Source organism: Schistocerca americana, chromosome 8, assembly GCF_021461395.2.
Source record: "Schistocerca americana isolate TAMUIC-IGC-003095 chromosome 8, iqSchAmer2.1, whole genome shotgun sequence".
In the NCBI taxonomy this organism is placed as follows: Eukaryota; Metazoa; Arthropoda; class Insecta; order Orthoptera; family Acrididae; genus Schistocerca; species Schistocerca americana.
Window position 1 is genome coordinate 428,938,589 of NC_060126.1, and position 12,165 is coordinate 428,950,753.

The 12,165-nt window shown below is 43.1% G+C and overlaps 1 protein-coding gene across 2 annotated transcripts in view; it reads left to right on the forward strand.

Moving 5' to 3' along the window:
• LOC124545296 (CD2 antigen cytoplasmic tail-binding protein 2 homolog) overlaps positions 1-12,165 on the forward strand; it is an 84,770-nt gene that overhangs the window by 18,799 nt on the left and 53,806 nt on the right. For both annotated transcript variants that reach the window (XM_047124192.1, XM_047124191.1), the window contains 2 exons: positions 11,154-11,365; positions 11,915-12,081. In XM_047124192.1, the coding sequence (XP_046980148.1) occupies positions 11,215-11,365; positions 11,915-12,081 (318 nt within the window). In that variant the 5' untranslated portion in view covers positions 11,154-11,214. The remainder of the gene's footprint in view (positions 1-11,153; positions 11,366-11,914; positions 12,082-12,165) is intronic.

Consider the following 12,165-nt stretch of genomic DNA (forward strand, 5'->3'; position numbering starts at 1 on the left):
CCTAGCAGTTTGGTCCCTCCCCCCCCTCTTTTAAACCAACCAACTTTTCTTACACTTGATCTCTATTGATTTTGTTTGTGTATTATTTCAGTTTTAGCTAATGTGTGGGTCCCACACTCAGGTTTGATCTCCTTTTCAATAAATGGGCCATGTGGTGAAGGTCACCCAATAACCACAATGGTAGCCAGCCCGTGTGGTGTGTTGTCAGGTACCCATTACAAAAGTAGTAGTCCTGGTAACTATACAGGGAACTCATGATTGATATCTGACTTTTTACTTCCTTGCTCATGCTGCCCATTTAGGATCACTCCGGGCAGTAACCATAAAACCAGGTGGCCATGGCTCTGTCTTAGAGACACACTTAGGGAGAATAATTTTTCTGTATGTGGCATCAGAAATCTACAGACCAGTAACTGTACATCGGCCAGTGGGTGAAGGAGTCATGCACTGCAAGCCTCACCTCTTTAGCTCCTACCCCTGCAGCAGATAAGCCCTTGCAAGGTTCCTTACTGTCCAAGTAGTTAAAGAGCTAAAGAGAAAAAGCAGAAATATCAGGACATGATAAAATCTCACAAATTTAAAGGCTGTCAATTTGACTAAGTTCCTAGAAAGTACAATTATGACCAACTTAAGTTGTAATGGTCACATAGATAATGTTGTGGCGAAGGCAAGCCAAAGAATGTGTTTTATTAGCAGAGCAGTTAGAAAACTCAATGGGTCTGCTAAAGAGATGTTATACAACACTTGTTCTTCTTCCACAAGAGTGTTATTTTGCAGTTTGGGATCTTTACCAGATAGAATTGGCAGAGGACATTTGAAAAGTTCAAAGGAGGACAGCCCATTTTGTATTATTGTGATCTAGGGGGGAGAGTGTCACGGATATGGTAAGCTAGTTGGGATGCCAATCATTAAAACAAAGTTGTTTTCATTGTGATGAGATATTTTCACGAAATTTCAGTCACCAGCTTTCTTCTCTGTATTTGTTAATACTTTATTGCTGCCAGTCTACATAGGGAGAAACAATCATCATAATAAAAATCGGAGCTTGTGCAGGAAGACCTAAATTTTAATTTTAACCATGTGCTGATAGAGATTGGGACAGTAGAAAAATTGTCTGAAGGTGGTACAAAGAATCCTCTGCCAGGCATGTAAGTGTGAACTGCAGAATAGTCATGTAGCTGTGAATGTAGAAGGCTATTAGATTGACCTCTGAGACACCAAATTCCTCGCACATTTGGAACCTAAATGTATGTTTGTCAACGTTGTTCCATACCTGTAGTGACAGACAGTGATCCTGGAAAGTGACCTGTCCTCTTGGTTGCTTCATACCTAACCATGACACTTGTAACATACAAGTCAATGGAACTGCAAAAGATATTATTGTCACCTGCCAGAACTGCAACAAATAATCTCCTCGAGTTCTGTGGTCAGTGTTGCTCACCAAGAAATGCATTTTACTGATGATTATCATCCAGTCCTTTGAGGTTACTGTGCATTGTGTCAGAAATGTGGTGGCCCTGAGGGAGCATCTGGAGGGGCACGTGTTGGTTCGCACAGATTTTGTTAGTGAGTGGAATCCCCTCTGTACCACAATGGAAGTAATAGCAATAAGAGTGTGAACGATCCCAGCAGTCAGTTTGCAACCTTCATTTACTTCCTGGCATAGCACTGACATACTTTAGAGATCATCATTTGAATCCAACAACACTCTGCCTCACCTGCCTCCCTCCCTTTCTCCTACTTTGGTACTTCACTGCACCGCCACCTTCCTGTGGGAAAGTACCATTTTGTCCGGTAGGGGCCTTCTTTTTGGCCTGTTTCTTTTTTATCTTGATCTCTGCCGTCTCAGCGATGGTACACCTACTCACTTCAGTGCTACACATGACACTATTTCAGCTATTAACCTTAGGATTCGTGGTCACTATATGTCAGTTTTTGTGGTAGTGATCACTTTCTGGTGATCCTGTAATTCCTTGTCACTGTGCGATGGATCAGTTGGCATTTTGGGCTCTCCTGAGGACCAGTTGGCAGTTGTGTACCTTTGCCATTGTCTTGGTCCCTCCTCTGTCACATTGCACCAATGATAAATTTGATAAATTTTCATATCACTAATAGGTGGTACTTCTATATCTAATACAGCTGATGTCAAAGAATTCACATTAATTCAATAAATTCCAACCAATGACTTCATGGAGACTTCTCATTGTGATCCCTTGTGCCACTGAAACTGCTGTCCCTCTTTACGGACTCCCTACATCAACAGTTGGTACCGTGGTGGCCCAAAGATATTGCAACAGCTATTCAGAACCATCAAAGACCCCACGACATCTCAAGTGAAATCCTTCACACATCACCATCATCACTTTTAAGCAGCTCCGTGCAAAGGCTTGCAGCTGTCAGGGGCTCGGCATTCATTTGCCGGGTACAGGCTTGGCCACCCTGCAGTTCCTGAACTGGGGACTGGTAAGCACTGCCAGTCCTCTGTCATCGTAAGCTCTGGGCATGCTTCAGCTACTGCTGTGCGGCGCTGCAGTGAAACATTGTGTTTCTCAGGGAATGGGGATCTAGGCTTGACTGCCCAGATTGCGAGGACGGAATAAACCTCTATAAAAAAATCCTCAACATCAAGGTGTGCTGCGCACTGATGGGATGCATGGCTGTTGAGGTGAAACAGTCATTAATGGGCAACATCTGGGGAACCTGCCACACCTCAGTTGTATAATGCTTACTAGGGCACATGGGGCTCTGTCTGAGTGGACCCTTTTCCTAGCTGCTCATGGGACCAAAATGGATCCTCTGAAATTTTCTTTGCCGCCTCCCAGTGGAAAGGGTGGGCCACTGGAAGGTGCCGACACCCAGTCTAACAAGAGGGCTCATGTACCCAGTCGTCCTGATTCAGTCACTAGTAACAGAATGCATGCTGTTTTGCAGAATGTGTTTCTTGTAGCTAAAAGAAAAGAGGGGAGTTTTGAAAAAGTTTTGCCATTTTACATACAGAAAAGGTTAGAAGGCATTGCTGGCACCTTAAAATCTGTTAAGTACTTGCGCAATGGGACCCTGTTGGTTGAAACATCTCTCTCCCAACGAGTCAAGAACCTTCAGCAAGCCCAATGCCTCAGAGTATGCGATAGAAACTGAATTGCAAAACACCTTGAACTACAGCAAAGGTGTTATGACTTGCTGGGGTATAGTTGACTACTGAAATAACCGAAAGCCGAATGGCCCAGGAAGGCATTGTCGACATGCAACACTTTATGAAACGGGTAGATGGCGATCTCGTAAAGTCAGACTCTTTTATCGTGAGGATAAAAGAGTCTGACTACCAGAGCATTTGAAGGTAGGTTTCCTACGTCTCAGTGTACGACCTTATTACCCAAATCCAGTGCAGTTTTTTAAATGCCAGCACTTTGGACACACTACTCTGGGCTGTAAAGGAGAAGCCATTTTCGGGAAACATGGTAAAGCCACCAATGAAGGTGTTGGTTGCTCCTCTGCTCCAAAGTATGTCAACTGCTCTGGGGAGCAGAAGATCCAGGAGATCGAAACGACAAAGCACATCCCGTATGGTGAAGCCAAGAAGCTGTACAAATCCATGTCGCCACCCACATTTGCTGCATCCTTTTCTTCCATTCTGAAACAGCCAGTCCTAAAAACAGATGCTGCTACACAAACGGAGGTTGCTACTATCAGCCTTAGCACCTGCGTTTGTCAATGCACATGTGCTGCTGCAGTTCCTTTGAACCCCCCCCCCCCCAGACGTCAGGCAAGGCCGTGGTTGTTGACATTGTGGACCTTCCTGCCCCTCTACTGCCCAGCACGGCTACACCCCATACCACTTCTGAGGTAGTGGCTCCCAAAGCTGTCTCAGACCAAAAAATCAAAATTGAAGTCGAAGAATCACCTGCTGAAGGAGACAGGCAGTACACAGTCCGCATGATGTCGATGTCATTCTATCTGACGTCTCTCTCAAATCTTCTTCAGAGGCGATAGAGGTTGGTGTCGGACTGGAGCAATCATCTCACCCCAGAACTGAGGCTCCACCCATTGTGGGCTCCCTCCCTGGCATAAAGTCAGGATGAAAGTACTACCACCCTGATAGATGGCTCCCATTATACAGTGGAACATAAATGGATTTAGGACACATATGAAGGAACTGAAACTCCTAACACAGCAGCATCACCCGTGCTTATGTTTAGAGGAAACACATTTAAATGTATCTGATGCTTCTGTACTAAGGGGCTATACACTATATCGCAATGATGACATGACTGGGGAAAGGGCCAAAGGAGGGGTTGCATGTTCGTCAATAATAGGCACCACTCCTCTGCTCTCCCCCTGATACTAACCTGCACACAGTTGCAGTTGAAATTCATGCACATCAGAGACTTACAGTTTGGTCTCTTTACTTACCTCCACTTAATGCAGTACACTCTGAGGCTCTCACAGATCTCATGGAACAACTCCTCCGGCCATTTCTCCTCTTGGGAGACTTCAATCCCCATCATGTCCTGTGGGGCTCAACCTCTACTCGCCCTCAGGGTCGAGTCTTGGAGAGCCTCCTTACATCTTGAGAGCTGTGCATCTACACTAGTATTCAGACTCATGTCTGTGTTGCTACTGGGTCATTTTCAGCCATTGACCTATCTTTGCTCTCCAATCATCACTGCCTCTTTTCACTGCGAGTTCATTGATGACCTCCATTCCAGTGACCACTTCCCCATCTGCATTCACCTACTGGATGGTGTGTTGTTGGAACAGAAGCCACCACCATGGAGTGCCTTAGCCACAGGTCTTGTAGAGCAGACAGGGCACATCTCCTCCAGTTTTATCTCGTTTTTGTGGGTTCGCTGCTGGACTACAGGTGTACGGTGTATGGGTCAGCGAGGCCCACTTATTTGCAGATAATTGATGCTGTCCAAAATGAGAGGATTCGGCTGGCCACAGGTGCTTATCAGACCAGTTCCATACCCAGTCTCTGTGCTGAGGCAGGGGAACTGCCATTTACCATCCGGCACCAGCTCCTCATGGTGAGACAAGTGTGTAAGTTCCTTGCAGCTCCAACTTCACCCGCACACCATGCTGTTGTTCGTCCACATCTGGAGCGCCTTCCACAAGCCACAATGCCATTTCGGGTCCGTGTACAGTGTGTACTGGAGTCACTCGGTGTGGTGCCAGTCCAACCTCAAATCCAGGGTTTTGACTGTCTGCAGCCCTGGTTACTGAAAAGGCCCAGAGTGATTTTAGATTTGGTGCAGTACTGGAGAGAGAGCACTTCTGCTTTTGTTTTTAATACAGTATTTTCTGCCGTTTTATCTGAGTACTGCAACCATGTAGCTGTTTTTACGGATGGGTCTAACCAGGGTGACTCCATTGGTTGCTCTGTTGTTTTCCCGGATCGTGTCCTGAAGTCAGACTGCCTCCTGAATTTACCGTCTTCAACGCAGAATTATATGCAATCTTGCGGGCACTGGAGCAGATGAGAAATTCTCCCAGTGTTAGATTTCTCGTCTGTTCAGATTCTTTGTATGCCCTTTACTCTCTTCAACATTTGTACCCAGCAGATAAAGTAATCCAGAATATCCAGGATTCCCTCCTCCAACTAAAGCAACTGGGGAAGGAGCTGTCTTTCTGCTGGGTAACAGGGCACGTGGGAATTGCGGGGAACGAAAGGGCAGATCAAGCAGCCAGGGAGGCGTGTCGTGATCGTCAGGTCTTTTGGTGTGCTATACCCCTGCATGCTCTCACCTCACTTTTGAGGAATAAAGTCCTGTGTCAGTGGGAAGACAAGTGGCCAGAAGTGGCAGACAACAAGCATCGTGTCGTCAAGCCCACAACTCGGCCATGGAGTACTTCCTTCCAGCCATGTCGATGGGCCGAGGTCCTTCTTACTTGTCTTCACTAGGTCACAGCCCTATGACACATGGATTTTTACTCCAGCCAGAGGACTTTCCAATGTGTGATGTTGTGGCGTGCAGATACGGTGCGCCCATTTTATTGGACTGGATTTTATTTGCAGGCGGATCTGTAGTTTATTTTATGTAATGTGGTTCGTGTTTTAAAGTTTTGTGAATTGTCCAACATTTCTAACAAGATTTTGGGGAGATGTTTTTAATGTGTCAACAGGCTGGCTAGCTCACCCAAGTTTTTTGTAAGTGGTCAGCCAGTCACATTTCCCTGTGCTTTTCTTTTACCTCTTCTGTGTTTTATTTTCCCTCTATTTTAATTTCTTGATTAACTATCTTCCCTCCTCATTGGTCTTAGTGCACTTGAGACAGAGTAACTGTGTGGTCATTTCGAGTGCATGCATGTATGACAGTTTTAGTCCTTCTCTACAGTAATTTGTTTTAATAAGTGTCAGGGCGCCGATAACCTCGCCGCTGGGTGCCCATAAGATCCCAAAACGCGCGCGCGTGCCCGCCCACCCACCCACCCACACACACACACACACACACACACACACACACACACACACACACACACACGCTGCAGCTGACAATGGAATAATGCGTATGAATTCAGAAATTTTACTATTAGTACAACCATTTTCTTCACCTACTCCAAGCCTGCGAATTTGGCACAGGTTTACATTCATTCTGCATGGTTCTATAATGTCCTTTCGTAGCAAATAAGCAGTACCCATCACTTAGACGAATTGCTCTCGTACCACCCTTCTGACACTCCCATTCATTTTGAATGACTGTGACGATAGATTGCTAAGCTGCCTCTTTTTGTGCAAACAGCCATTCGACCTGTGAACACTCTTTGTACCACGAAGAAATAGCAGAGGTTGAATAGTGCTGACAGCACAATTCTGACAAACTTGGAGAGCTGTGCCATCTGAAAAATTTCGCAGTGCAGTGCTACCTGAAATTTAGTGCTGTTCTCGGTACTTATGAGAAACAGGCAGGGTCTTGGCCCGCCCGCAACCCGCCCCTGCTGCACTTGTGGCCGGCCCTGGACTAATGATTACTATCGAGCTGTATGTTGATAACTTTCACATTTTTTTATAGCTTTCAATCTGTATTTGTTGTACCGTGGTTCGTATTGACCCAAAACTCCAGGGTACCCAGAGCATAGATGTTTTTGTGCAGTCCCTTCCGCTTTTTGGGGCTCCTCTTTGATAAAATTCTGACATAGCTGCGTACATTTGTCTATGTAAAACTAGCTGCATGCAAAAGCTAAATCTCTCTGCTTCCTTGCACACACCTCTTCAGATGTGAATTGCACTACTTTATCTAATATTTGCTGGGCCCTCATTTCATCCCGACTGGACCATCATTGCCAGTTTTATTGTTCAGTGGCACCTTTGTCTTCGAAATTATTGTACACGGTACGTCAAGGAGTAAACTGGTGACTGGCTCCTTCCAGACTAGTCCTGTAAACAGTCTCCTTACCTCTTCATTCCTGATGATACTAACTCCTTCTCATTTGTGCAGTTGCCACACAATAATTTCTGTATCATATGACTTACTGATAGCTTTTTTCATACAGGGATGTTGACCCTCATGCTTTTTTCATACAGGTGTGTTGACCCTTTGATGCTCCCTCTCAGTACCCCCTTAAAATAAGCTCCCCATGTATCGTTATGCACTTCTCTTTGTTTAGTATGCCATCCATGAATTAGAATTATCTACTCCAAGGATCAAAGGGGGCAATCACCTGCACGAACTTTTATCCTCTGTTCCTCTCAGTTCTCCAGAAGTATCAGGAAGCTCCTGTCATTTACACTGATGATTCTAAAATTGTGCATAGTATAGGATATTCCCGTACATCACGTGCTGATCAGAAACAATATTTTTTGCTAGGAACATACAGTGTTTTTTCTGCAGAGCTGATAGCCATTGATAGAACCTTATGTTGTATTACACAGATCTCTCTCAACTGTGTTTTAATTTGTAATGACACAGTGAGCAATGTCTACGCTATAGATCAATGTTACTCTTGTCGCCATGTGATATTTGCTACTCGTGATCTTCTTCTGACCTTAGTGGTACTATCTGCTGAGTTGTCTTTCTTTGGGTTCCAAGTTGTGAGTATCCTAGCGAATGTACTGACAAATGACTACAGCAGTGATTAATCACACAGTATTCACTTTAACGATCTCGGGGGCAGGTTAAAGGATGCAAATAAGACCTGTTCACTGAAGAAATTAAACAGCACCTGTGGGTTACTGCTGTCTTTAATAAACTCTGCGCCATCAAAGAGTCTAGGGCTGCAATGGACTCCTTCCATTCCTCCCAGAAGGTATTCACCATTCTTTGTTACCTCCACATTGGTCATACCTGGTTATCTACAGTTTTATTGTATATAATGAACCACCTTCACATTGTGATTGGGAAGCATTGCAGACAGTAGCTCAGGTCATGATGGAATGCCCCTCCTCCTGGCTCTCCACACCAAGCATAGTCTTTTGGATTCTTTCCTTACAGTGTTGGTTTACAAAGTAAGGACAGTTGAGTGGGACCTTTATTTACTCCAAGAAATTGACTTCTACTCTCAAATCTAGCATTTAAACAGCTGTTGGAACTTCTGCCAACTGTCCTTTACTCTGTTTTACTTACTTTTGATGCAGTTAACCCCCTTTTTTTGGCACCTGGTTTCTATTCCCATGTTTAACACTTTGAATATAATGGATCGGGGGTGAGAAAGTTGTGGAAGGGATGCCCTCCACCACATGCTGACCCCCAGGGGACACTCGACTGTGCACACTCTCTTATTGACATGGTTATTTGTCTCACCTTTGCTCTCTGACCTTCAAACTGACCTGACTATTGTACTTTCACCTCCCTTTACATTATTCGTCATATCCAGTGTCAATATTGCTTTCAGTGCCTTGTTTTACCTCTCCTGAATACTGCCACAATTCGATAAAGTTTCTGGTTCATGTCACTAACTCCAGAAGGACAACACCTTGCTTGAAAGATGGACTGATGACATTGCTGTTTAGTCCCAACCGACCACCCATCTACCCACTCACCCACCCAGTATGTATCACAATCTGTTGTTAATTGCACGTTGTGCCCTTAGATGCTGCTGGAGCAGCCTCTTCAACATGTTGAATGAGGCCTCTGGCATACGGACAGATAGTACAGCATAATCCTGCCTATCACCTGCTGCAATTGCCTTAAGTGGTACCTTTATTCCCCATACATTTGAACAACTGACAGTCAACTGACCTTAACCTTTCTGTGCCACAGGACATAGCAGGTGTACCATCAAGTGAAGTGTGTTTCACTGGCTCAGTTTCATTGTAAGACATCTTCTCATACTTGTTAGGTGGTTGGGTGTAATATCATGAGTTCTCCATGAGCCTTGTACAATCGAGACCTATGAAGAACTCATTTTGTCTGCCCTGCCTCCCAGTGACACACCACTCACTGTCAAATGGATGTGTGTTGATAGATCCTGTACTTCTTGCAGAGGAGACAGTATCCATAGCAGAGGGCAGTTCATGAGGTAACTTTGCTGTGGGACAAAGCAAGTTTATCGTCAAATGAAATGTTACGTTGGCTCAGATTCAGTGGAAGACAACATCTCATACCTGTATTTTTTTTTTAACAAGAAACAAATAACTTTCAGCTAAGCTTGCTGTTTATCTTATAATTTCTCCATCTATTATGCAACAAGGGAGTGTATATGGGGACCACTCAGTTGTATGCCTTCACTTTGTCATTGAAGCAGCATGAAATGTAGCTTGAGAAGTAGCCAATTTCTGCTCTCATTTTATGGAAAGAGCAGATTTGTCTGTTGCAAAAGATAAATTGTAAATTGTTACAGTGTGAGGTGTGTTGAAGTCTCTTTAATTCAGTGAAGGAATGAGTATACAATGACATTTGTGTATTCACACAATATTTCATGATCTACACCATAATGCATGAAAACTACTTATTATGAGGATGTAGGGTAGCATGAAGCAAGGGGGCAGTTATTTGTTATGAATAACTATCTTCATAGAAATTTATCAAAAAACAAAGATGATGTGACTTACCAAACGAAAGCGCTGGCAGGTTGAAAGACACACAAACATGCACACAAAATTCAAGCTTTCGCAACAAACTGTTGCCTCATCAGGAAAGAGGGAAGGAGAGGGAAAGACGAAAGGATGTGGGTTTTAAGGGAGAGGGTAAGGAGTCATTCCAATCTCGGGAGCAGAAAGACTTACCTTAGGGGGAAAAAAGGACGGGTATACACACACACACACACACACACACACACACACACACACACACACACACACACATATCCATCCACACATATACAGACACAAGCAGTGTGTGTGTGTGTGTGTGTGTGTGTGTGTGTGTGTGTGTGTGTGTGTGCGTGCGCGCGCGAGTGTATACCCGTCCTTTTTTCCCCCTAAGGTAAGTCTTTCCGCTTGCGGGATTGGACTGACTCCTTACCCTCTCCCTTAAAACCCACATCCTTTCGTCTTTCCCTCTCCTTCCCTCTTTCCTGATGAGGCAACAGTTTGTTGCGAAAGCTTGAATTTTGTGTGTATGTTTGTGTGTCTTTCGACCTGCCAGCGCTTTCGTTTGGTAAGTCACATCATCTTTGTTTTTTGATAAATTTTTCCCACGTGGATTGTTTCCCTCTATTATATTAATATCTTAATAGAAAGATAAAAAAGAACACAGAATTGGCTTCACAATTAAATACAGAGGTGCATTCTGCGTGTTGTGACCTGCTAAGAAAAACAAATGTCTGTTTCTACAAAGTTATCATCATACTTATATGTTTACTATAATATAATCGACTGTTCCTGATGAGAAATAATTTATGAAAAAACAAGTCATACATTTTAGGAGTAAAATACCCATTTTTAAGTGTTCAGTTAAATCAGCTATTTGGCATATCTGTCATGTGCTGCGGGAGCTTCTTGGAATGAACAGTGCACTTTGCTCTGTTTGTGAATTCTTGACAGAGTACACTTACCACTGTAGTTACAAAGTTAACGGCAGTGTGAAACCACTTCTTCTCCTAAGACAATATTTGGTATATATAATATTGGAAGCTCATTTGCAGACTGACAGTGTGTAATAAGACTACCGAGCCCTCCCGATCTCTGGTATTATTAGTAAAAATTTAGCTTCTTGCTACACTTGGTATATTTCAATGATGATGAGAGTGATTAAGTAATAATGATGTTTTTTCAGGTTACTGTACTGAACTATAACCTTCATTAGTTTCATACCTGCTTGTGAGACTTACTGCAAAATGTCAGAGCCGAAATTGGAAGAGGAACTGGAAACTGACTGGAGAGATAAGCCAGACAGTGGAAACAAGAAACATACACTTGATTCTGATGAAGATGATGATGACATTGAAGAAAGTACTTATGATGTCATGGCAGAAGATGATATTGAAGGTTGAGTATACATAGTTTTACGTATCTCTATAGCTTGCTTGTTTAGTTGCTTACTTTTAAATGTTGTATGGTATGTAGTTTTTTTGGGTATAAAACTAATTTCAATAGAAAGGGGAGGGGCACACTGTTGTTTTATTTTTCCGCTTCTTTAAAAAACCTTACATAAAACATTATTTAAATAACACCCTAAGTCAGTATGAAAATTGATACTTAAATGAACTGAACCTTTCTGACTACTATAACTTATTAAATGTTACTTTACTGATGTGTTTAACAGAACAAAATGCTGTGATGATGTCTTAGAAGTATCTTTCAATAAAAGCTAAGTGTTTCATACCCTTAAAGTTTGTAGATGATGTCAAATGTTGGCTCTAAAAGTGCACTTAAAAAGGAAATTTTGGTTGCAGCAAATTCACTATTTGTAAAGGATGCTGCAGTCTTCCTTGAAGTCATATTTCGTTGACTGATGTGTTACATGGTTTATAAATCACTACCTGAGCATAGAATTTCAAATAATACTGTGGTCTGTGAATGTAATACTGTGTGCAGGTCAGGAAGAAGGAACAGCAACATTTGATGGAGATGTACGCATTACACCTTTCAACATGAAAGAAGAGTTAGAAGAGGGACATTTTGATACACAAGGAAATTATCACTGGAAGAAGGAGGGAAAGGTGATTCGTGATAGCTGGTTGGATAATATTGACTGGGTCAAGGTATTGTGATGAAGTTGTTAATAATAATTGAAATCTCTTAAATTTTTCTGCCAAGAATTTTCTTACTGTTTTGTTCTAATTATT